Here is a 27,191-nt window from a genome sequence, read left to right as displayed (position 1 = left end):
AAGACATGCATACATTCACATTTGTATGTCCTATGTCAAAAACACAAATGTGTCTGGTCTCGTCACTTAATTATTAATTACATGAATCATGAAAATGCATAATTTTCAATTCAAAACAACAAAATTTGTATAAAAACCCCCACCAAAAAACCATTCCATCACTGGATATAGGCCTAACTGTCAGTCGTTTAACATTTCTATTGTAAAACAGATGTCAAATATTAAATGTTTAGCTACTTACATCTTACCACACACTCTTCCACCGTTTCGTTGGAATTTGCACTGGTCCTCTGTGCACAGCAAGCCCCTCCTGACGAGCGCTGTTAGACCGCTGAGGCCGACCAGCCTGAAAATGTAGGTTTAAAAACGTTTTTTTGTCATCCTAACAACAAATAGAGTGATGCGTAAAGGAGTGCAGCAGAGCAGTATCAAGAATATCAATATTAAATGTTGGGGGGGACAATTTGGCCATTTCTAATTGTTGGGGGATGGACTTGTGTTGTGGCCCCACTGTTTGAAATGTTGATTTCAGCATCCTGTTAATTCAGAGAGCAGCATTGTTGCGCATTGTGTTGTGCACTGGCCCACAGTGATTTCCTTGGAGGAAAGTAAGTGAGAGTAGTATGAGAGGAGGAGACGGTTCCGGGAGAGCCTGGAGAGAAAAGCCACTTTTGCACCGTCGGGCCAAACCATTGTCTTTGTTTAACTGTTCCATGGTTTCATTTTCCACTGTGGGGATGATAAAGGAGCTCTACGAAGTGGAATAGTTTCATTATTACGAAATGTAATACAAATGCGTCAGTCGTTGCCAGTTTACAGACGCTATGAGATGTAAATTGCAACCACTTTATGGAAAATGATCAGATATTTATTTTAATTCTATTAATTTGTGTTTACGCCGCTCAAATGGTTCTCCGCAAGACCCCCAATCCACCGGTCGGCAGCGGCCTCCGAAGTTAAAATGGATAGTTCACCTAAAAATAAAAATTCTGTCATCATTTACTCATGTCGTTCCCAACCCATAAGACTTTTGTTCATCTTCGGAACACAAATGAAGATCTTATTGATTAAATCTGAGAGATTTCTGTCCCTCCATTGACAGCTACGCAACAACAACTTTACGCTTCAAAAAGTTCATAAAGAGATCGTAAAACTAATCCATATAAATCGAGCGGTTTAGTCCAAATTTTCTAAAGAGACACGATCATTTATATGATGAACAGATTGAATTTAGGCTTTTATTCACATTTAAACATGGATCAGCGAACAGAAACAGAAACTCAACCGAACCTGTGTTAACACGAGAATGAATCTCATTGGTTTTCACACATCAAGCAAACATACTTGAGCTTCCGTTTACCACAACTGATGTGTGAGTTGATAAATGTTTATGTGAATAAAAGCCTAAATGCAATCTGTTCATCATATAAAGCGATCTTTTCTCTTCAAAAAATGTTTTACTACACCGCTTGGTTCATATGGATTAGTTTTACGATCTCTTTACGAACTTTTTAAAGCGTTAAAGGGGTAGTAGCGTAGCTGTCAACGGAGGAACAGAAAGCTCTCAGATTTCATCAAAAAGATCTTCATTTGTGTTCCGAAGATGAACGAAATTCTTACGGGTTTGGAACGACATGAGGGTGAGTAATTTATGACAGAAACTGTCAGGTAAGATTTCTAAACAAATGTCTAAAATATTTTTTTAACTTTGTCTTTTACAGTTCCTCCATGTGCATCGCTGCCTGTGCTCCCTCCTCCATCGGCTGTGGCTGATGCAGCCCTTAAACAGGTGCCAAGGGTCACGGCCTGGAGAAGGAAGAGAGCTGAAGAGGACAAAAAGGTCCTGATGCACAACAAAGCTGTTGCGCAGATCCAAAAGGATATCCCTGCAGATTGATACTGCAGTTTGGACACAGTTTCTTCTAAGGAAAAAGTTTCTGTGCCACATCAGCTGGAAAGTAAAATGTTGTTGTTAAAAAAAACATTACACTACTGGATATTACCATTAAGAAAATGTTTCTAAATGGCTGTCTGAGCAGAAGAGGCATGTAATATGAACAAGCAAACGGGAACAGAGCAAACAGAAAACAACACTAAAACAGAACATGCAGAGGTGGACAAAGTACACAACTTCCTTACTTGAGTGAAAGTACAGATACTACTGGTCAAATTTTACTCCGTTACAAGTAAAAGTTGTGAGGACCAATTTTTACTCAAGTAAAAGTACAGAAGTACTCATTTTTAAAAGTACTTAAGTATCAAAAGCAAAAAGTAAATGTCAATGCATTGTTTTATTATTGTTGCATTGTTGTATGTAATACTTACAGTACCTTATGCCTCTGAATCTATGCCTGCCTACCTACCCTCATATCAATATCAAATTTATTTCTAGAACACCGTTCCAGTAGTGTGGGATTGAATGTGAAATTGAATAAGTGCACTCAATAATGTCCACAATGGTTCCCTCAAATAGTGCCCTATTTAAAGTTTTTTGGCTTTTAGTGTGAATGTGTTAGCCCTACTGTTATCTATAAGCTAGTGTGCTCCAAAACAATGACAAAATTTGCATTTAGAAGACCAAACCCAATGTTAAAAATTAAAATCAGGTTGATGTCAGAATCCAACATCAGATTGATGTGAATCTCCAACGTTGGACAGACGTTGTATTGTTGTTGAAAATTAAAATCGGTTTGACGTCAGAACCCGACGTTAGATTGACGTCCACCCCGACTTTCATTTCCAACCAAAATCCAACGTCAATCCAACCTCGGGTTCTGACGTCAATACGACTTTCATTTCCAACCAAGATGCAACCAAAATCATCCCCTGACTGACGTTGCTACTTTCAACTCAAGGACCTTGACAGAAATGTAGTGGAGTAAAAAGTATGATATTTGTCTTTCAAACGCAGTGAATTTAAAGTAAAAGGTTTCCAGAAAAAAATAATACTCAAGTAAAGTACAGATACTCAAAAAGTGTACTTAAGAACAGTACTCAAGTAAATGTACTTTGTTACTGTCCACCTCTGCATCCGTTACATTATGAGGGTGAAACTGTGGAACTTTGACTTCTTGCTCCCAGTAAATAAATGTCTTTATAATTTTGTTGTCTTAAAGGGGACATATCATGAAAATCGGACTTTTAAGTGCTATAATCGGGTCCCCGGTGCATCTACCAACCCAGAAAACGTGAAAAGAGACAACCCAGTAACTTTGTTTTGGTAAGCCTTTCTCTGCAAGCATGTCAAAAAATAAACCGATCACATTTTGCTTCCCTTCTGATGTAGGAAGGGGATCTTATTATAATATTACCGCCCCTTAATCTGCACATTTCCACCCAAGGCGCCGCGCAAGCGACAACGGGAAGGGTGTAACCGGAGCCTGGAGATCTCCAAATCGGGGTGGGAGCTCCAAAATAGGGCGTGGCTTCCTCTCATTGGCAGATACGCACATGACACATGCGCAATTTTTTTCCACCAATCCAGTTCAGCACAAACTCCGCCCCACAGCCGATTCTACAGTGCTGATTTCCTACACAATGCTATGCTACAACAAATTTTAACCCCTAAACCTACCCTACACCTGACCCTAACCTTAACCAGTGAAATAGACTGCATGGCAGTTAATAAGATTATGCGATATGAGCTTGCCGAGCCGGGCAGATCCGTAACTCCCCGACCGGACCTCACCGGACAATGGGACCTTTTTAGTTGCACTCAGCGTCACTACCCCCTCCTTCCCTGCGAATCTCGAGCCCCGGGACACCCCCGGTGCTTAGAAAACTGGTAGAGTAAAAACTTTCCCACATGCTGCGCTGAGACGGCTTGCGGGAGGTAAACTCCAGTCCGAATGTCACTGGCCATGAGCTCTGTGACAATTGGCTAAAGCTAGAGCCAATGGTGAAAGTCTCTGCGTGTGGAGACCCCGCCCCATTTTGGAGGTTCTGCCCACATTTCGAGTTCACGCCCCATTTTGGAGATTTCCGGTTGCAGTTATACCTACTTGGGCTGCGTTCCAGTCCACTTTTAGACACGCACTTGCAAACTTCCCTAAACACTTCCCCTCGGGGGATTCTCTGCCGCCATTTTAAAGTGCGTTCCACTTTGTGAAGTGGACGAGGGAAGTTTATATGGACAGACCCTCGCTCCCTTGATTTTGACCGAGGGAGCGAGTCTACTTCATATGTACACTTCAGGCAGCTCCATATACCACAATGCAACAAGATTGTGACGTCGCCGCCATAGACAGTAAAAGAAATGGACACAGCGACCCCATAGACTTCAACAGAGAAAAGTGAAGTCAATTAGAGCGACTGCACAGGCTCAAACTGAGCTTGACGACGTAGATGTGACGTGAGCAACCTGTCTGACAGTTGTAAGTCTTCTAGTAGCTGTGCCAAGAGGAATCTGAATCATTCCCTTCCGAATCTTGCAGAGACGGAGAGCGTGAGTAGGAGCTGTCCATGAGCTAGCAGCAGGATCAACTTTATGACTCTCTATGGGCTCCTCCCTTGACTTTATGCCTCCGCGTCCCCCCGATTGCCTGTGAGCTTCTCCTCCTGTCTACGGTAATTTCTCTACTGTGCGACAGAGAGTTGCGTGGTTATGACGCAATCGTTAGCCTATTTTTACAAAAACGGCTTCTACGGGCCATAACGTAAGATACAAGGTAATGGAGCCTTTTATACATTGTGTCGTGTTTTTTTAGAAATAAATAATGGACAAATGGAGTCTTTAAACGTCTCAGATGTAAAGTTATTCGCTGTCAAAGTGACGCCAAAATGAATGGGAGTCAATGGAATGCTAACACCAGGTGATGGCTTGCTAACCAATGGCTGCCCCCATGGGAGGTGCGCTTTCCGGGTGCTGGATTACCCCCTTGGTCGCCGCAGATCTCGTCTAATCACCACCACCACAAACAACTATATTAATTAGGGATGTCCAGATCCGATCACGTGGTTTCAGACTCGATCGGAATCGGATGTTACCTCCCGATCAGGACTCGGACACATATATATGTATATTATATTCTAATTTTTTTAACACATCTATAGTTATGCAGTGGCACAGAGTTAGACCCTTTTGACTCCAAACAGAAACAGCAACGCGTGCGGCATGACATCACTTTGTTGCAGAGACACTATTGGTTAAATGCCGGCAAAGTAGAACACGGAAGCAGCTTGAAGCGTAAAGCGCGAGTGTGTCTGCGGTCTGGAGGTATTATAAAGTTGATGACAACAACATTGCCATAGCAAACTGTGTGATATGTAAACTTGGGATTGCAAGAGGTGGAAAGGAAAAGGCTACATTTAACACAACAAACCTGATACGGCACCTCAAAAATAAACACCCGACACAATACAGCGAGTTTACCCAGGCAACCCAGCCGAAGACGAGTCAGCTCCCACTGCAGGAGAGTTTGAAGAGGAGAGAAAAAATGCCCCGTGACTGCGCGAAGGACATCACAGCCAAGATAGCACAAGAGTTAGGAGTGCAGTTCCTAAAAGCACATTACTGGCTTTGCAAACACTGTGGCACTTTTATTTATTTTTAATTTGTTTACATGCCTGCCGGGTATTTTAAGTTGAGGTGCTATTTGTTTTTATATTAGACTTTTTTAAAATATATTTACTGTTGCACTAAAGTCCAAAAGTGAAGAATTTATGTTATTTATTACTTGATTGTTCAAGCTACCTCACAGAAGTGCTCTGTTTGTTAACAGAGTTGTTGAATGTTAAAATAAGGTGAATTAAATAAAAAAATGAGGAACATCCTGGATCTTTTTATGTATTATAGAAGTATCGGATAGGGATTCGGTATCGGTAGATACTCAAAATCAAATGACTCGGACTCGAGGGCAAAAAAACCTGATCGGGACATAATATTAATTATATATTTTTTAATTTAAAACAGCCCAAACAAACATATATACATTTGGATGCAATCAACTCAACAATCAACGTTATAAAAAGGCTCTAAAAGCAGCATCTTTTAGTTTAGCATCTCCGCAAACTAATAGAAAATAACCAAAATAATCCAAAGGTTTTTATTTAACACCGTGGCTAGACTAACAAATAAACAGCCATCACCAGAACAAAATATTCCGTTACAGTGTAGTAGTAATGATTTTATGAATTTCTTCACTGAGAAAATAGAAAGCATCAGAAACACAATTGTAAATGTACAATCTTTTATGGTGTCTTATGATTCAGCCTCAATTATCGCCCCTCAAGAACAACTACACCGCTTTACAACTACAGGAAGAGCTAAATAAACTTATCATTGCATCTAAACCAACAACATGTTTACTAGATCCAATACCCACTAAACTACTGAAAGAAGTGTTACCTGTAGTGGAAGAGCCTCTTCTCAATATTATTAACTCGTCTTTATTTTTAGGTCATGTTCCAAGAATATTCAAGCTGGGAGTAATAAAACCTCTCATTAAGAAACCGCAATTAGATCCAAATAACCTAGCAAATTACAGACCCATTTCAAATCGTCCATTTATGTCTAAAATACTCAAGGGGGTAATCCATCAGCCGGAAACTGAAGTCTCCCCGGGCGCCGCCATTGGCTAACAAGCCTTCACCTGCTGTTAGCATTCCATTGACTCCCATTCATTTTTGAGTCACTTTGACAGCGAATAACTTTACATCTGAGACGTTTAAAGACTCCATTTGTCCATTATTTATTTCTAAAGAAACACGACAATGTATAAAATGCTCCATTACCTTGTATCTTACGTTGTGGCCCCGTAGAAGCAGTTTTTGTAAAAATAGGCTAACGATTGCGTCATAACATGCGACTCTCTGTCGCATAGAAGAGAAATGACCGTAAAGACAGATGTAGAAGCTCACACACAATCGGGGGACGTGGAGGCATAAAGTCAAGGGAGAAGCCCATAGAGAGTCATAAAGTTGCTCCTGCTGCGAGCTCATGAACAGCTAATACTCACGATCTCCGGCTCTGCAAGATTCGGAAGGGAATGATTCAGATTCCTCTTGGCACAGCTACTAGAAGACGTACAACTGTCAGAACGGTTGCTCACGTCACATCTACGTCTTCAAGCTCAGTTTGAGCATGCGCAGTGCGCTTGGCAATCAGGAAGTGAGTGCTTCTATTTGACTTCACTTTTCTCCGTTGAACTCTATGGGGTCGCTGTGTCCATTTCTTTTACTGTCTATGAAAATACTAGAAAAAGTTGTGTCCGCTCAATTGTGCTCTTTCTTGCAAGAAAATTATATCTATGAAAAATTTCAGTCAGGATTCAGACCGCATCATAGCACAGAAACTGCGCTAGTTAAAATTACAAATGATTTACTTTTAGCTTCTGACCAAGGCTGTATCTTGGCCAAGGCTGTATCTTATCAGGGGGGTTAATGTGGCTCTCAAAGAAGCTACTTACCAGACAAAAAAAAAAAAATCCGCTGATTGACCTCGAACAGCTAAATCTAGGTCTGTCCCCTCAGTGCAGGGCAGTTCCCCAGCCTCAGTATGGCCTGGTAGACTTGTAGAATGGCAGCCCAGCAGTTTATTGAAATGCCAGTCTGTCAATCAATTTATGGCAGCAACAGCAGAGCCGATCCTGACCTCCCTGGGGCCCTAAGCAAAAATCTGTTAAAGGGGTGGGGGGGGGGGGGTGGCTGACTTATGCACCCTGTATTTTAAGGAATAACATTTATTTATTTATGATACATTATTCATACACAAAGAAAATTGGTGTCCTTAAAGGTTGGATTTTTCCTAATTTTTCTAATTAAGGCATTAAGATCAATTTCCAAAAGATGATTTTTTATTCCTCTTTTTAGGCAACTTTAGCATGGTAATAACTTATTCACACCACTGTATATATGGTCAATGTCAATAGATTGCTTTCCATCTTGCTTTATTGCAGAGTTGTAACTAAACTGACTTGGAGACTGTCTTGTTTGAAAAGTATGAGCGCCTAATGAGGAGTGCCATCACGCCCATATTGTACTGGTGACTGGTGCCCATAGTCTAGATGTTTTACTGGAAAGTGCGCGTTTCATTTCGTGCACGCGCATATGAACTCATGTTAACGCGCGACGCGGTAATCTTTTCCGAGCTGCAGTTTATAAACAAACACCGTTGCCCTTTGTATTATCAAACGTAATCTCGTGAAAGTGCGTATCTATAGGCCTACCACGAATTTAATTTCTCGTGCTATTTATACGCCAAAAAATGTTTTTTTGCGTGCATATGCTACGCACTGTAAATCTCTTGGGTAGGATTAGGGGTGTGGTCGAGTGCGTGCATATTACACGTCAAAAAGTGCGTATCATATGGACGCGAAAACTGCGTAGGCCTATATCAGATATGCACGCAAAAACTATTTTTGGCGTATAAATGGCACGAGAATTCGTGGTATAGATACGCGCTTTCATGAGATCGGGCTGGTTAGACAGATAGAGAGAGATGCACATCAACTTAACTTTACGTATAAGATAAGATAATAACTGACAGGACTTGAACACATTAATTCACACTAATAACCACAAATTAGGCTATAATATTGTGTAGCATTATAAAAGCGCAATGATCTCATCGCGAATGCGATTCGTGTATTTTCCTAATGCGCATGAGTCAGAAATTAATTGAACTATTGAATCGGTTCTTTGAATCGATCAATTGAATTAAAAAAAGTAACCGCTAAATCTGCTTAGCTTGCTGGCTGCGCTCTGTGACGTTTCTGCAAATAATTTTTCCAAATAATCAGCAAACTTTCGACGGGACACGGAGATAACTTGATAAACATGTAAACACTCATTTATAGCGTGCATTTACATCGGATTAAGTTCAGTGTTTTACATTTAGTGTTATGATTTTGCACTTGCTAATTTTGCTTTACGTTAACGTTACGATGTTCAGTTCACTTCCGATTAATTTTTGTTGTGTGTTATATGACTTCAGACTGATAGATAATTAACATCCAGAAATGAATAGTTGTTTAATCTACAATTAATGTCCTTTTAACACATTCACATTCTTGAAGTGATTGCAAATATTTTTTATCTTAGCCCGCAGCATTGCGTTCGTGAAACGTGATTTTTCGCTTGTTATATAATAAGAAATGTTTCCAAATTACTGAATTTTATTTCTCCACTGTACAACAGGGATCCTACTGAGTTGGTGATGGAGATGGGAAACCCCTCAGATCTGAGTGTCTCCATGCTCTCGCCATCATCAGACCTGCCAATCATAGATCCAGAACTGTGGCTAGACTCCAGGCCTGATTCAAGTAAGAGAAATAGCACGTTGAAGCTAAGCTGTTCCTGTTTTTGTGACTTTCTGAATGTCCAAAACAGAATTTATGCCTTTCTCATTTTATACAGAAAGCAGAAAGACCTCCACATTATGCCCTTTAACCTCTGTCCGTCCTAACACAGAGGATGCTGAGCTGAGATCCAGTGTCTCTGTGAATAAGTGCCGTGTGTGCAGGAAAGAGTTTAAAACCAGCTGTGCTCTTAAAACACACCTCTTGATCCACAGACATGAAGGGCCACATATCTGCAGCGTCTGTCAGAGAGCATTTAAAAACTATCATCAGCTGTAAGTATCACATGTGCTGGCATCTCAGTGATTCAGTTATGGCCATTTATTCAAATATGGCCATCAAAAATAAATAAATAAAAATAAGGTTTAAATTAACTAACTAAATAAACATGATTAAAATAATATTAAAAAATTAAAACAAAAAAAGTTATTGAAATATAAATAATACACTAGTACAGTACAACCCCATGTGACATTTACTATTAAGTGAATAGTGAATGAGTAAAGGATTAAGTGGCTTCGAGTGAGCATATGTACGTAAGCAATAAGCTACGAGAGGCTGTGCTGTATCGTGAATAAGTAACGGCTGAGCCGTTACTTATTCACGATACAGGACTTACCTCGAGTACCTTATTGCTTTTATAAAACGGTTACCACACAATAAAAATATTAAAGAAAAAAAAAATGTATTAGTGCAACTTTCATGAAGTAAAATCACTAAAAGCCTTCCTTCTGCTAGAAAAAAAAGTCCCTGACCGTGAACAGCAACAACGTTCCAATGTGTAATATGCATGAAAGCTCAAATAGAAACAACATAGGAACTGCAGTGTTGCGCAGTGATAAATAGAACCGTTGGGTGAAGCGGTCATAGCCGTGCTTTATCATGAATAAAGCACAGCTATTGACCAATCAGAATCAAGGATTGGAACTAACCGTTTTATAATAATGTATAAAATACAATAATGCCTATCATGCATGTCATTTACTACCTCAACGGGATGTTATGATAGACCTTAGCTATCTCCCATTCACCGCTACATAAGTTTACCCTACTGTGATGAGTTTCGCTTCTGAAAAGCCCGGAATTGTGAAAAGGGTCCATAAGGATTTGTTCAGTTTTACTGACCACACCAACAAATGAATACATTTTAATTTTTTATTAAAAATGTATTTTTTCGAAAATGATTAATATTTTTGGTGATTAATATTTTATATTAAGTGTGTTTTGTCACAAAATCATGTTTGTTTGTTTGTTTGTCATAAAAATAGGAAATTTGTAACAAGCTGGAAATAATACAGCTATAATTATATCGTAACTCCATAAATTCATTATACTAAAAAATGATGGCATGCAATGCAAAACATTACTGATTGGTTAGTAGCTTCCCCACCATAAGTTTAACATTATTTTGGCGACGAACAATCAGAATTTAGTGCATCAATATGGAATACACCACAGAAAACCAAATCTTTTTGTCTGCAAGATATAATAAAATAGATATACTCGCACCTTTACTCGTTCACTATTAACTTCATAGCAAATCTCACATGACGTTGTAAAATAGATGTACAATTCTACAGTTGCGCCACAACACTGATCCAAAACACTCTCACGCTAGTCCCGGGCCAGTGGGCCATCCCTATGTACAGTATTGTGCAAAAGTCTTTGGCACGTTAGTATTTTCACCCTCAAAAAATGGTTTTAAGCTAGTTATTTATATCTTTTGCTCTAGTGTGTCAGTAGGACAACAGCCGGTGCTCCACACGAAGATCTGATCTCATCATCGAGTCCATCTGTGATTACATGAAGAAATAGAAAAAACTGAGACAAACTAAATCGAGAAGAACTGCGGAAACGTCTCCAAGACGCTTGAGGAAACCTTCCTACCAAGCCACAGTACTGTAAAAAGTTTTAGGCACTTATGTTAAAATGCTTTAAAGTGAGGATGCTTTAAAAAATAATTCCATAAATAGATTTTATTTTACAATTAACTTCTATTAACTAAATCAAATCATTATTTGGTGTGACCACCCTTTGTGTTTAAAACAGCTTTTGTCCTCAGTATACTTGCACATAGTTTTTCAGGTAGCTTTGCAGGACGGTTTCTTCAAGCGTCTTGGAAATGTTGCCGCAGTTCTTCTGGATTTAGTCTGTCTCAGTTTTTTCTGTTTCTTCATGTGATCCCAGGTGGATTGATTGATAAAGGTAATGAGATCAGATCTCCCAGTGGATCATACCGGCTGTTGTCAGACTGCATTTTCTGGATTATTACAATTAATGGCAAAATGAATATTTGGAAATGTAAACTGATATTTCCTACTTACACACTAGAGCAAAAGATATAAATAACTGGCTCAAAACCATTCTTGTAAATTTACTGGATATTTCTTACACTGTCTGAAATAACTGATCCAATTTCATCACTTACCAAATGACAGGGTGTACAGTTAGTCAAAGGTAAACAAATCGAAATTGCATTGTATACAAATCCTTTTTTTCAGTGTCATTGTCTCCTTATTTCTCCATAGCACTTCCCACAGGATGACCCACCACAAGAGGAAGACATATCACTGCACTCAATCTGGCTGCCACAAAACCTACAGTGACAAAAACTCCCTAAAACATCACTGTGCGTCTCGACATGGACTCCACCTCACGTCTCCCTCCTCCACCAGCTACGCTTACAACTATGACCTGCCGGCCTCGCCGTGGGAGCCTACGGTTAATCGTGCGGCGCGCGGCCTCTTCAGCGCTCAACCAAAGCCTGTTTTAGCTCCTGTGCTAAAAGAGCCCAGTTATTCTGGAAGACCCAAGCTTGGGTTGGGGTGCTATGCAGAAGACACCCATCGCGCTCAGGTAAAACGCTCAACACACCAGGAAAGCTGGACTTTAGCGACTGCCAGTGAATCGTATAAGGTTGAAGAAAGCGCCAAGATGCTCAACTCAACCCAGTGGACTTTAGGTCTCGACGCTGTTGAAGAAAATCCTGTGCTTTCACAGAATCCATTTCATGTTCTTGGTTTGGAAAGCAATATTGATTTCCCTGAGTCTTACCCTGAAGAATGGAAAGAGATGCTTTCATTTCAGCCGAACCTTACAGCGACCTCCAGCGTGGGCCGCCCCACGAGACCACCAGCTTCAGTCGGCCCCAAGAAGCATTGTCCAATCCTGCTGAAACACAGTCTGAAAGACCCCAAACCTCTGAACAAGTTAAAGCGACGCCACTCCTTTTCCAGTTTTACTCAACCTGCCTTATTGTGCCCTGAACCGAAAAGTGATTTTGATTGTAACCTTCCTGATCCTGCACTTCCTTCTCCTCCTCCTCATGCACCATTACCCAACAGCAGGAAGAGGAAGTCTAAGGACGTCTCGTCTGATGTCCCAGCTCCTCCACTGCCTGTTCCTCAGCCCAGTTGTCATAAACGTTCACGCTCTTTGTACCTCGTTTCACCTAGTCAGGTGGCGCTTGCATCCTTCAGCACTTATCTAGGCAACCCATTTTTACAAAAGGTACACAGCATACCACTTTTTTCTATATGTGATACTTTTTTGAAGAAATAATCAATATTTTGCATTTCATTATGCAGGAGTCCATTAGGAAATCAACAGGAGAGGAACCAAGCTCTGGTTGCAGGTTAGAAAATGGAGTGAAAGCAACATTTTTGAGATGTTATGGTTATTTCACCCAACTTTAAAAAGCTGTATTAAGTTATTAGAGATCCATGTTCTGAAAAGGATAGTCAAACTAAAAATGAAAATTTTCATCATCATTTACCGTCACCTCACCGTCATGAACATTTCTTCTGTCAAACACATACGGAATAGCAAGTTAAACAGTAGTCCTCTGCTCACAGCTGACATATGACATCTTTTCACCAATTAATTTCATTCCTTTCTTGCCAGTCATGATTACTGAGAAAGGATTTTTTAAAAATTATTTTATCTAAATAAAAAATGTATGATTTCAATGATTACCCCTATTAGAGTACAAATGTCTCCAAATTAACCACCAATGAACAGATCAATATTATGATGCATAATCTATATCTGAATAGTGCAAATTTGGAAAATGATACATTATTATATACACTACTGTTCAAAAGGTTGGGGTCAGTAAGGTTTGTAAAATGTTTTTGAAAAATCTCGTATGCTAATTCTGCATTTATTTGATCAAAATGCTTTAAAAACAGTAATATTGCAAATATTCTTTGATTTGCTGTTCAAGAAACATTTCTGATTATTATCAGATTATTATATATGAAAACTGTGTTTACACTTTACAGTCACTTGATAAATTTAATGCAGCCATGCTGAATAGAAGTATTAATAAAAATAAAAACAAAAAAACATTCACACTAATTATATAGTGCTTCTTTGTCGGTTTTGGAGCTCAACAGCTGCTAGTCTCTCTATATGCGTTCATAGTATGGAAAAAAGCAGCATGAACATTTCTTTGTGTTTTGTGAAAGTCATTTTCGGGGAACTATTCTGTTAAATAGCTGCTGACACAGCATTTTTTCATCATTTTCTAGCAGACCGAACACAAAGATTTATAATCTGAATCAGAAGGTCTACGATAAAATCACTTAAGTTTTACTCTGGTTTGTTTCCTGCAGAACATATAAAAGAACTTCATCTGTACGCAGAGCTCGATCGCAGCCCTCTTGTTCTCAAGAAGCTCTTTCCTCTGTTGGAACAAAGGAGAAACATAATTCACAGCCGTCTCCCTCAACGCTGGTGCTGACATTAATTCAAGTATTATTGTGAACTTAAAACATGAAAATCAGCACAATATTTGCATTAACTATATCTAATTTATTTTTCTCTCACAGGATGAAGGACAGAGGGGCAATTCAGGAAAAAAGCAAAAGTCCAAAGGGACAATCCTATCCCCACTGATCATGCCTGTGTCTGTCCCAGTCTCTGTCACAGACGTTTTAGACCCCCAAGCTTCCACACATCAAGTAATGTTGTAGTTGATAACATAATAACAATTAACAGTGAATATCATAAGTTGGCTTTTTTTATCATCGCTCAGGGATAGTTTAAAAGGCGATCATGCACTAACCACTAAATATCTTCCATAGGCTGAGAGATCACAAACTCGTAAAGGTGCATCTAAGAGGTCTCGTTGTCCTGACCCTTTAAAGCACCTGATCATCCCCAGTCCACCTCTGCCTCGCTCTTCTTCACCACAGTGGGCCCAGGATCAGGAAACCCAGGGTTTGCAGAGATGCCTTGGTTACCCCAGCCAGCTGCGCTCGCCAACCTATCTGTCAGACCACCTGCTAAGCCCTCGGTTTCATCCCTACACCCCTCAGCCCATGCTGAGCCCTCTTCGTCCTGGGACAGGCCTCTACTCTAAAAGCCTGCCGCAGTATCATCCACCTAACACCCTCGGTGAGCCCTAAACCCGTGATTTCAGCTTTAGTTCGATTTATTAGATCCTTTTTTTTGTTCCAACTTCCTGCCAAATAATTGTAACTTTGAAACCCTACAGATGGCGCCCCCTTCCCAATTGACAACACAGTCGTCAACATAAGGCCGTGAGTCACTCTACATTTGTATTAAAGAAGACCTATTATGCTTTTTTTTTACATTTTCAACTGTCTTAATGTTGCTGTTTGAGCATGAAAACTGTCTGCAAAGTTACAAAGCACAAAGTCTCTCCAAAGAGAGTTATTCTCTATATCAGTGCGCACTGTTTCTGAACTCCCTGAAACGCCTCGAGTGTAGTCTTGAGTTTTCTTCAGGGAACGTATGTTACAGTATTCCTCATTTAAATAATTCCCATTCAAGGCATATGCAATATAAAGGGGGAGAGGTCTGGTTGAAATGCGTTAGTAGCGTGTTGTTGCACACTACTAACCAAGAGACGCTGTTTTTTCCACCCCGGATCTAACATGGGGCGTGGCATTTCCGAAACATGTTTAAAGTGGTTGACCAATCACAACACACTGATCCAGCCGACCAATCAGTGCTCATTGCACTTTTTGGAAGGAGGGGCTTCATAGAGATAGGAACTGAACAGGGGTGCATTTCCCAAAAGCATTGTTAGACAAATATTGTCGCAAGTTCCGTTGAATTGTGTTGGTAAAGGCGGAACTTGCGTCCATAGTTTGGGAAACGCAGCCCAGGGGTCTCATTTATAAAACTGTGCGTAGGATCCTTACTAAAAGTGTACGTGCGTCCGAAAGCCAAAAATGGCGTACGCAAACAAATATTCTGACTTATACAACCGTGCGTACGCCAGAACCTGCGCAGAATTCACTTTATAAATCCAAGTCAGCGGAAGATTGTGCGCACACACGTCTCCTCCCCGAAACAACCAGATATGGAGATTATAACGCCTAGTTTTACTATGCATATCCTCATCTGCATATCATTTGCATATGATTATTCATCCACGTGATAACATATTTAACGGTACAAGACATTTGGAAAATATGAAATACGGATGTGCCGTCACATTAGTTAGGCTACATTAATAAAAAATAATTTAGTAGTCTATATCCTTGCCTTGTTTTTGAATAAATAAATCAAATAGTGTAAAATACATTTCAGAGAAAGTTTTTCTCAATCTTTTCCACTGGCCAAAAAGTATTTTTAATTGATTTATATTTTTAATGGAAACAGATAGACCTTGTAGTGCATTATTTGCACGAAACTTTTCTCAGACAATCTGCTATCATGATAAACAATTATCTCTGTAGTTAAAACATTAAAACACAGCATGCCAGAGAAAAAGTGTTTGAAAGCATTGCATCCACAACAAATATTTCCATTTATTGAATATAAAAAAATGTTGTAACTTCTCAGTAATGATTTCATGTAGGCCTACTTTGAGTGTCTAACTCCATTAATCAGAATTGGCGTATTTAATCTAAATGTTTATATCAGAAGTAAAACATACTTACAGTTATTTACATACTTACACTTAATTATTTAAACTGTTATTGTGAACATATTTCACAGAACACTGTATTTATGATTATAATGAAGATTTACGGTTTTAGATAGGCTGCGTCAGTTTCACTAAAGAACAAAGGGATGGACATTTAAATAGGGATGGATGTTTGCTTCATGTGATAGGCTTGGTGAGTGAAATTATATTTGTATTATCTTTCTGTATACTGTATGTATAATTTTCTTTAGATTTTCGGTCTAAAAGTGACCAAAAAGACAGCTCCAGCTCACCATTGGTGTCGCCAAACTGCTCCGTCTCCAAAACGTGCGTACGCACGGCTCAAAGTTTGCTTAAAGGTGCGCACATTCTCCCGTCAAGTTTGTTTTTTATAGATCACAACCTTTGCGTGGAAACTGGCGTACATACGTTTCCAGCCCCGTTTTGGGCGTACGCACGCTTTATAAATGAGACCCCAGAGCATTACTGACAGACTGCGAAGAAAGGTGCTGCAACAATGTCAAATATGTCAAATATATACATATACATATTTTTTTTTAAATTCAAGAATGAAAACCTATTTTAGTAGACCGCAAAAACAAAATAAAGACTTTGTAAAGGGGTATAATAGGTCCTCTATAAAATCATTCATATTCAATTATTCAAGTTTTTAGTTTATGATCTTTTTATTAATTAATTATTAATTATATTATCTCAGGTCCCTAGAAACGTTTTTTTGTGGCAACAAAAGCTTTGATTTATTATTGCAAAATACTACTTTTTATAAATACCAGCCAAAAGTTTGGGTACACTTTACTGAATGATCTTAAGAGTTTGTCCTGTGTCCTTTAGGAGGATTAACGTGGGTTCGCGGTTTCAAGCAGAGATCCCCCCAGTGCGTGACACGCTCTACACACTTTATGAAGAACACCCTGCTCAGCTCGTCTGGACTCCTTGGAAAGATCTCTCTACCAACACAGAGACACAGCAAAGGGGTAAACACACCTTTATTTGGGTCTGTCCAAAGCAAGAACTGAAATAATCCAAAACAAGTTCAAACCTCCTCAACAACTGTCTTAAAAAGCCAAATGAGAAAGCCTAATGTTAAATGTGATTTCTAGTCCTGAAAAAAACCCTGTAAATTATAGTCTCCATAGGCATTTTTAATGAATATATATATTTTTTAGTTGTCATGGGGTTAGGGGTGGGCGATATGAGCAAAAATTCATATCACGATATTTTTCACTGTCCGGACGATATCGATATTATATCGCGATATGAGAAAAAAAATTGGAATCACATTTTAGTACACCTTAGTTAAATTACAGGCAAAATATGTATTTTAACAGTAGATAACTAGAAACAGGTGAGGCATTTCATTGGACATAGACCTGAAATGTTTTTTTTTTTTTTTTTGCTTTTTTTTTTCTCAAAAAATGCAAACATGCAACATGAGGTAGGCCTGAATGCACTTGTTATGTCTTTCCACTTTTTGCTCGTCTTGTCATAATGAGAACCGGCAGCGAATGAAGACTTTATTGATTTCTGAGTGAGAGCCGTCTTCGGGTGTGCTCTGTCTCCGGGAATATCTGTTGTTATAGTTTTGCTTTTTTAAATTAGTTTTTATTTTAATATCGTTTTCAATTTTGCTTTAAATTTCAGTTTAGTTTTAGCTAGTTTCATTAATGGTTTTGTTAGTTTTTATTTAGTTTTATTTTGCAAACACATTTCTATATAGTTTTTATTTTATTTAGTTTCAGCTTTAGTAATTATAGTTTAGCTTTAGCAGAGCGAGCAGAACACTTCCAGTGTAGACCAAAGCGAGACGTTTAATTTAAGTTTAATGTTTGCACAGATTACAGTTAACTCTTATGCAGACATCTTAATAATAAAAATAAAATAATGGTTTGAGATTGAACAAAGCACCAAATAAATAGAACTTAAAAGTATACAAGAAAAAAACAATGAAAATTTTCATACAAACTAATTCATTAGTGTAAGGAGACAGAATAAAGGCCTACAGTTTGTACAGTATAAACCCCATTACGTCTATGGAGAGTCCCCACAAAGATAGTGGACCAGTGTGTGTCGTGTGTATGCGCGCGCTTATGTGTGTGTCGTGTCCTGTTATTCATAGCCTAACGTTACATTGCGGGGAAATGTCTCCACGTGGATAATATTATTAGCAGTAAATGTTTTGTAAAAACAAAGATAATAACAGCAGCTTTCAACCTTCATGAAAACATGACATCTCAAACACACAGTAGCCTAGAACTTTAACGTTTTTTTGTGCTTGACGAACTTGTTTTGGTGTTGCACCCGCGTCTCGCAAATGAAACGCCATTCTAAAAATGCTGCGCTCCAGTTAAAAGTCAAACTTGCGTCTCATTACCTTGTTATTTCCCATTCCACCGCAAAAGATGCATCCTTTATGAACAGCCGCTTAGCACTAGCGATGTGTTCTACGTTACGGTCCTTCATTGAACGCGTCACAGGACAGCGGTTAATCGCCTCAGCAACTTCACGCATGAAGCGCCAAATCAGCCATTTCCTTAAACAGCGTATTCGATTCTGTATCGTCATTAGTGTTAACAGTTGTAAAGAGTTGGCTACCAAATTGAACAAAACAATATAACTGCAAAATTTTTATTTATGAATACGGTATCCTCGGTATCGCAAAATCCATATCATGGCACAACATAATACCGGTATTCACGTTCATACCGGTATAGCGCCCACCCCTACATGGGGTACACATTTTGAGTACAAAATATTTGTTTTAATCCTTCTCCATTAAATCTTGAACAATTGAAAAAAGTCTCAAGGCCTTTCAATATTGTTGTGGATAATGGGGCCCAAAAGGTTGACTTGAGAACCACAGGTTTAGACACTGGGGGCCTCATTTATAAAACGTGAGTACGCACAGATTTAATCTTAAAGTGTGCATACGTTAAAATCCGTGTTAATGCTCATATTTATAAAAATTTATGCAATTCTGGTTGCTTGCAATTCTCAAGTAAATGATTTGGATGCTGACTGGTGCTCTTTTATATGTTAATGACATTAGGTGTTTACAAAGCGGAGATCTGAAACCATTCAGCTTGCGCACAATTTCAAGATCGTTTGCAATTTATAAATATCACTTCTGGAAGAGAGGCGTACTCACATTTTTTTGTGCATACGTTCGTTCTCAGAATCACATGTACGCACATTTGAGAAATTATTGTAAGATCAGATGTAGGACCATCTATCCATCTTCTTCCGCTTATCCGGGGCCGGGTTGCGGGGGCAGCAGTCTAAGCAGAGATGCCCAGACTTCCCTCTCCCTGGACACTTCCTCCAGCTCTTCCGGGGGGACACCGAGGCGTTCCCAGGCCAGCCGGGAGACATAGTCTCTCCAGCGTGTCCTAGGTCTTCCCCGGGGTCTCCTCCCAGTGGGACGTGCCCGGAACACCTCACCGGGAAGGCGTCCAGGAGGCATCCGAAACAGATGCCCGAGCCACCTCAGCTGACCCCTCTCGATGTGGAGGAGCAGCGGCTCTACTCTGAGCTCCTCTCGAGTGACCGAGCTTCTCACCCTATCTCTAAGGGATCGCCCAGCCACCCTGCGGAGAAAGCTCATTTCGGCCGCCTGTATCCGGGATCTTGTCCTTTCGGTCATGACCCAAAGCTCATGACCATAGGTGAGAGTAGGAACGTAGATTGACCGGTAAATCGAGAGCTTTGCCTTACGGCTCAGCTCTTTCTTCACCACAACAGACCGGTACATCGACCGCATTACTGCAGAAGCTGCACCGATCCGTCTGTCAATCTCCCGTTCCATCCTTCCCTCACTCGTGAACAAAACCCCAAGATACTTAAACTCCTCCACTTGAGGAAGGATCTCTCCACCAACCTGAAGTGAGCAAGCCGCCCTTTTCCGACTGAGGACCATGGCCTCGGATTTGGAGGCGCTGATTCTCATCCCAGCCGCTTCACACTCGGCTGCAAACCGTCCCACTGCATGCTGAAGGTCCTGGTGTGAGGGGGCCAACACGACAACATCATCCGCAAAGAGCAGAGACGAAATCGCGTGGTCCCCAAACCTGACACCCTCCGGCCCCTGGCTGCGCCTAGAAATTCTGTCCATAAAAATTATGAACAGAACCGGCGACAAAGGGCAGCCCTGCCGGAGTCCAACATGCCGTGTCAGGAAGAAGTCTGACTTACTACCGGCAATGCGAACCAAGCTCCTGCTTCGGTCATACAGGGACCGGACAGCCCTTAGCAAAGGACCCGGGACCCCATACTCCCGGAGCACCCTCCACAGGCCGCCTCGGGGGACACAGTCGAATGCCTTCTCCAAATCCACAAAACACATGTGGACTGGTTGGGCAAACTCCCATGAACCCTCCAGCACCCTGTAGAGCATAGGTTCTCAAAGTGCGGCCCGCGGGCCAATGGCGGCCCGCCGAAACATTTCTGGCGGCCCGCGATAACATCTGTAAAACTGTTAAAACTATTGCTTTGAAAAAATGAATATCTCCGTTTAGTGGTGTTTAGCGGCATCCATAGGCATAAGCGGTAATTACATGGTCCGACCGATCGATCGCACTTGACCTCACTCCCAAGGCCACCAGGAACAGTGGTTGTCTACACAGGAATAGGAATCGTGGCCAACCGAAACCAGCACCACAAATCCCATTGCAATTTAAAAGGGTATGTTGACCAAGTAGGGCCTAATCAATATTCAATGTGACTTAATAATAATCTTAACAATGTCAAGCTTATTAATAGCCGCGTTTCCATTACCTTTCAAAATGTTCGCGGGCGCGAACACTTGCATTTTCCTATCAACAGTGGAAACAACTTAAACTAGTCTATCATTTCTGGTCATACAGAAAATAATAATGCATTATTCGCAACTACTTTTATTTGTGTAAACTCATAACAAGAAAACGTGCTTTTGTAAAATAAAATAAAACAATCAGTAGCCTAGGCTACTACGCGCTTTCATGATCTCCGTGAACTGGAGCGCGAGAACTGAAACAAAATATAGCCTATGTAGGCTAAAGCTTAAAATGTGCACTTTTAAACAAACAAACTCGAATCGAAAGCAAATACCTGATTATGTAATCCGTATGAAAGGTGGATTTCTCTCTAAAAGCGCATCTGCTTAACAGCGGAGATGGAGATATGTTTTTAGCCGACACTTAGAAAACAATAGTTTATTAATAAACAATTAAAATGCCTCGCTGTTTTTTCAGACGCATTTATTATCATTAGCCTATAACTCACCTATAAATCAGGCTAGATCAGACACGTACAGGCTATATGACTCTTCTCATTCATCACTGCGGGAAAAATATAAATTCCAGGTTCTAATTTGGCCTTAGAAAACCAGTAAAATCGACATGTTTTCCATATTAATTTGTGAATATTTAAAGGGGCAAAAAGTCATTTAAACAAAAATCTGAAAAAGTCTGTCGATATTTACTTTTTTGCGCAGCAGTTGGTGAAGCCAGTTCAAATTAAAATTTTGTTCAACTTTGCGTTTTAAAAAGACAACAACCGTTCATTTTTCGTTTTTCAGTTACGGGTTAAAAAAGATAGATAAAAATATGCAAATCTGCAATAATGGAAACGCGACTGACAAGCAATGATAGAAATGCATGATGATGATGACTTGTTTGGTAAGCTTCTATTTTAAAAGTTTCTTTCTCTCCCCCCCAAAATTTTCACAAGTTTTGCCAGGTTTAGCCTCAGTTATGAATTAAAATGTGTTAATTGCAACTAATGTAAACTGTAGAGATGCAACCTGGTCATTAAAATAATTTCAAATGGGGTTTTCTTTTCAGTTTTTTTTTCTTCGTTTTCTCCCCCGCCACTTTGGCGGCCCTCAGTTCAATGTTGGGTTCCTAAATTGGCCCTCACCTATCAAAACTTTGAGAACCCCTGCTGTAGAGGGTATAGAGCTGGTCCAGTGTTCCACGGCCTGGACGAAAACCGCACTGTTCCTCCTGAATCCGAGGTTCCACTATCGGCCGTATTCTCCTCTCCAGTACCCTGGCATAGACTTTCCCAGGGAGGCTGAGAAGTGTGATCCCCCTGTAGTTGGAACACACCCTCCGGTCCCCCTTCTTAAAAAGAGGGACCACCACCCCGGTCTGCCATCCCAGAGGCACTGTCCCCGACCGCCACGCGATGCTGCAGAGGCGTGTCAGCCAAGACAGCCCCACAACATCCAGAGACTTGAGGTACTCAGGGCGGATCTCATCCACCCCCGGTGCCTTGCCACCGAGGAGTTTCAGATGTAGGACGGTTTCTGCGCAAAAGTTTGTAAATGAGGCCCAACATGTAACCATGTTTTTCCAAAATGACATTTGAACCTTGTTAAAGGAGCTGTATGTAAGAAATGTATTTCAACTAATCATAAAATGGCCCTGATATGTCACTAGACATTAAGAAATCATGTACATTTCAAATACTTATATCACTGACAACAGTAGTCCAGCCAGGATATTGTCATTTAAAAAGTGAAGTTGCAGCCCTCAACTGATGTTGATGTTGTCATGTTGTGTTTGGGTCTGATGCTCCACCCTCCACCTATCTACCAATCATGAAGTCAGTAGTGTTGCGGCATCCGGGTTGCCAGCTCTTCTCTAGTTACCACAGCTGCAGCTCGTCACGTTCCTGCTGGATCCTGCAGCCCATCTGGCAACCTCGAGTCAGGGAGGAGGGGGAGGGGATACACCACTCTATAGTAATTTGAAAGTGATTGCAGTACCAGTTTTGGCCACAATCTTACATAAAGGTTAAACCCAGCTCACTGCTTTTTTTTCTTTTAGCATGTGCAAAAGGTTAAAACTGATCACGCATCATTTTTGTGCTTCAGTCACAGAGCTTATAGACATGTGTTGTTCCAGTGTGCTACCCGGAGGAGGCACCAACATCGAACTCGCTCTCCACTGCCTTCATGATGTCCAAGGAAACGTAATGGTGAGCTTATTCATCACACTGAGAGTTTTATTTATAGATGTTTAATACGTTATTCAACTTTCAGGCAGCACTGGATTTACTGCTAATGAGAGGAGATTATCGGACCTCCTGGCATCCGCTGAATGATTACCACTACACAGGTACAAGCTCTTAATACACAAATACATCACGGGTGTCCAGTCCAGTTCCTGCAGGGCCACCTTCTAGCAGAGTTTCACTCCAACCCTACTTAAACACACCTGAAACAACTAATCAAGGTCATCAGGATTGCTAGAAACTTCCAGACAGGCGTGTTTTAGTTAAACTCTGTAGGGAAATGGTTCTCCAGGAGCAGAACTGGACTCCCATGAAATAAATAAAACTCATAAGTCCTTCATAAACTTGATGTTGCTCATTTTAATTGGCAGGGTCAGACCAGTGGACTGCTCAAGAGATGAAAGTGTTCAAGAAAGCTCTGGTTGACCATGACAAGGACTTTCAACAGATTCATAATGTGGTATGAACATTGAGTTCAGAAAATAAGTCATTCCTAAATTAGTGCAAGACCCCACCCCATATCTCTGTGATATTCTGGTCTCTAGATATAGCCGAAGTCCCTTGCTCAATGTCAATCTATGGAACTTTCCTGTTTTACTGGATACTGTCAGGAAATCACAAGTTTAATAGGTTATAAAAGTAATAGCACACCTTTCCTCAAATTTGATGTATCATTCATATCCGTAATACAAATGAAGATGGACGAGTAGCATAATGATTAGTGGTGTCACGATTCTCCAAATCTTCGATTCGATTTCATTTTCGATTCTAAGGTCACGGTTCGATTCGATTCTCGATTTTTACATTTTTTTTTTTTAAAGCACAGGTTGGTATGCCATTTCTAGACTAGACTTTTATGCATTATAATAAAATGTTTGTGATTTTAATATAAGTAGGCTACATGGTTAAATGTTACCACTTGCTTGAGCAAAATATATATTTTATATAGAAGTAATGCATTGAATTTAAACGTCAATTAAAGAGTGTAAATGTGTACAAAGAGAATCGCACTGGTGACAAAACCTTTTTTAAAATAAAAGTAGCTGGTAACTTCTGGATTTGAAATTCAAATGTGTTTGTGGTACAGCGGCGGATCAGTTGCGCACTGCAAACGCAGCATGTGAAAGCACTATAGCACTATGATTGGTCAGATGGCATTGGCCCAGTCTGTTGTGATTGGTCTACCGCTTACAGCACGTGTTGGAAACTAAACAACCATTACCATATCTGAATTTCAGCTCCAGAGGCTTCCTCAGCGCTTGATACACAGTAATACGAACAGTAACGAGGTTGTTGTTTTTTTACGTATCAATTCCAGCACAAGTCAGCTACAACTTGTGTTTGAGGGTCAAAGGAGACTTTGTTTGCAGGCAGCCAATGAAGACCATAGGCTGGCATTGTGCAAATTTGTTAGTTACCGTAATTCCTCAAATAAAGACCGGTATTCAAATAAACGCCGGGCCTCTGATAGTGGCCGGGGGCGTGGTCAACGCGGACAAATAAAGGCCGGTCTCAAATTAAGGCCGGGGAAAAAATAGTGTACACTCAAAGACGGACTCGCTCAGCGGTTGTCATATCACAACTATTCAGTGTTTTTAACCACATGTTTATTTTAGGTTTCAGACATTTAAATAGATATGATTTATAGCAAAACAATACATTTATAGTTTGTAAAATACACAATGGTGTCTATGGAAGCAGCAATAACAATCCATTCAAATATATTTGGCGACGTGTTTTATTCATATCAGATACACAGTGTAAGTAACTATAAAGTTTACTCTATTCTTCTCCCAGTTCACCGGCCACTTACTTTCATGTATTTCGGGAGAAACTGAAGAATTCACGCGCTGTAACGTAACAAATCCAACAGACAGGAATCTCTGAACTGCGGTGCCCATCTCACGTTACATATCAAGATAATTTATAAAGGGTTTTAAACGACAAAACAAACTCACTTACACGGATTTGAGAGTCAGAATAGAAGATAGTTGATGACATGGTAAGCAAGTTTGTTAATATTTAGAAATAAAAGCGCTACATCTGTCATACAGCGCTATTTTGGCTGTGGTGAACACGCGCCAAGCATGACGCGTCACCATGGAAACTTGGCTGGCGGGCGGGCGGGGATCGCGAATTAGAAATAAAGGCCTGCCTCTAATAAAAGCCTGCTTCAAATAAAAGCCGGCTACCATCTGCAGTTCAGGTAAATAAAGGCCCCGGTCTTTATTTGAGGAATTACGGTACGTAGGTATGTAACAGGAAGTTAGACTGGAACTTGATTTGTCATGCACTTTGATCTTTTACATTCACAAACAGTTACTGTATATTACACACTACATGAAAGCATAATAGGGGCACTTTAAATGGCTATGGTTAACACAAGCAAGACATTTTCACATTTTATTATTCGACATAAAATACATTAGTCACCCCACTTGTGATTTTTTTTTACCTGTCTTAAAAGACTGTTGCTAACGAGTGTCTAAATGGGATTATAAAGGTTGTCGGGGGGATTTAACATCATGCCGAACAGGAAAAGTCATCTACTACTCAACTGCTTTTGCTACCCTGTGTTTATATTCACTCTCTTGTATTTAGGCTTCAAAATTCATAAAAGTTATGCTCATTTTTGAAGATTATCTTGATGAACAAAACGTGCAAGAATCAAACTTTTGTTGGTCACAGGGCTTATTTTCTGCAGTAATCCAAAAGCTAATGGAAAAATCCTATTTTTGTCGAGGGAACCAAGGTGATGCTAACTTCCGGGTTGGCCTAGAAAAATACATCATCCCCGCAGCACTCTATTGCCTTAAATGGATAGTTCACCCCAAAATGAAAATTCTGTCATCATTTATTTGCCCTCAGGTTGTTCCAAACCTGAATTAATTTCTTTCTTCTGTTGAACAAAAAAGAAGATATTTTAAAGAATGTCGGTAATTAAACAGTTAATGGGCCTCATTGACTTCCATGGTATATTCCATCATTGGCGTCCGTAAACTGTTTGGTTACCAACTTTCTTAAAAATATCTTTTGTGTTCAGCAGAAGAAAGAAATTCATACAGGTTTGGAAAACTTGAGGGTGAGGGTGATTTTTAGGTGAACTAACCCTATAATAAATGTCTCTAAATACTAAATTGATGTTTGTTTTTAAGTTGCAGACAAAATCAATAGCTCAGTGTGTGGAGTATTACTATAACATGAAGAAGCTGAAAAAGTTAAAGCAACGTGGTCGAGCCGTCAATAAAAAGGATGGATGTGGAGAGAATGCTGTATGTTTCATTTCAGTACATGAACACATTATTAGCTATTACATTTGCATATACATCATCTAAATAGATGATAGTGGAATTTGTCTTCATTTACTATTGCCCTCGTTACTACTATTTTCTAGAAGGTGTTCAATTGCTTCCAAGTGCACCAACATGAGCAGACAGACGGAAACGCGTGACAGAAGACAACAGCTGCTGAGGGCAAGTCGTGTGCCAGGTTAGAGACACTACATCCTACAGCACACTCATGAGTTACATGCCTTCAAATACATGAAATAACACAATAACAAACTGTAGCGGTTCGGTTGAGGGGAGAAAACAATCCGACCCAATAAACCAAGCGGTATCATAACTCATAACTAGAAATGTGTTATGCAAGGAATAATTGATGACGGACCGTTGAATTATAAGGAATAATGCACACTCGAGTTGGTAATGCACCGTTACACCTCGGGTGCACAGTAGTTTTCAATAATTCATCGGCCCGGAGTCAATTATTCTGCTTATACTACGGTAACCACAACTTAAAACATTGTTTAGATGATGTATTTCAAGACATTTGGCAGGTTTTGTCCTTAAAACACTCGTGTGTAGGACTAATTTCTTACGCATCTAATCCCAAAACGTCATTTTAGAGCTAGTTACAGAGGCTTGAGCCATTGATAGCAGACTTATGCAGTTATTAGAGGGAGAGAGATCAAGCGT

General features: G+C 40.0%; 1 protein-coding gene across 1 annotated transcript; it reads left to right on the top strand.

Moving 5' to 3' along the window:
* The first annotated feature begins 9,154 nt into the window (after positions 1-9,154).
* On the top strand, positions 9,155-26,689 carry znf541 (zinc finger protein 541). Its single transcript, XM_056247274.1, has 14 exons — positions 9,155-9,260; positions 9,355-9,571; positions 11,825-12,806; positions 12,884-12,930; positions 13,913-14,033; positions 14,129-14,260; positions 14,384-14,696; positions 14,797-14,842; positions 17,053-17,195; positions 23,075-23,178; positions 23,243-23,318; positions 23,586-23,674; positions 26,370-26,486; positions 26,609-26,689. Exons 1-14 carry the CDS (start codon positions 9,155-9,157, stop codon positions 26,663-26,665), a joined length of 2,550 nt encoding a protein of 849 aa, XP_056103249.1. The 3' UTR covers positions 26,666-26,689.
* The last annotated feature ends 502 nt before the right edge of the window (positions 26,690-27,191 follow it).

Source organism: Rhinichthys klamathensis, unplaced genomic scaffold (assembly GCF_029890125.1).
Source record: "Rhinichthys klamathensis goyatoka isolate OS25496 unplaced genomic scaffold, OSU_Roscu_1.1 h1tg000046l_1, whole genome shotgun sequence".
Taxonomy (NCBI): Eukaryota; Metazoa; Chordata; class Actinopteri; order Cypriniformes; family Leuciscidae; genus Rhinichthys; species Rhinichthys klamathensis.
The sequence above is the reverse complement of the archived record's forward strand: the minus strand, read 5'-3'. Positions and strand labels throughout refer to the sequence as shown.

What these genes read in the sequence shown, in the direction of transcription:
- znf541 (XM_056247274.1), top strand. Translation starts at nt 9,155, where the DNA reads ATGGAGATGGGAAACCCCTCAGATCTGAGTGTCTCCATGCTCTCGCCA. An exon ending in AGCCGTCTCCCTCAACGCTG is followed by an intron (nt 14,034 to 14,128) that starts GTGCTGACATTA and finishes TTTCTCTCACAG; the next exon opens with GATGAAGGACAGAGGGGCAA. An exon ending in ACAGTCGTCAACATAAGGCC is followed by an intron (nt 14,843 to 17,052) that starts GTGAGTCACTCT and finishes TGTGTCCTTTAG; the next exon opens with GAGGATTAACGTGGGTTCGC.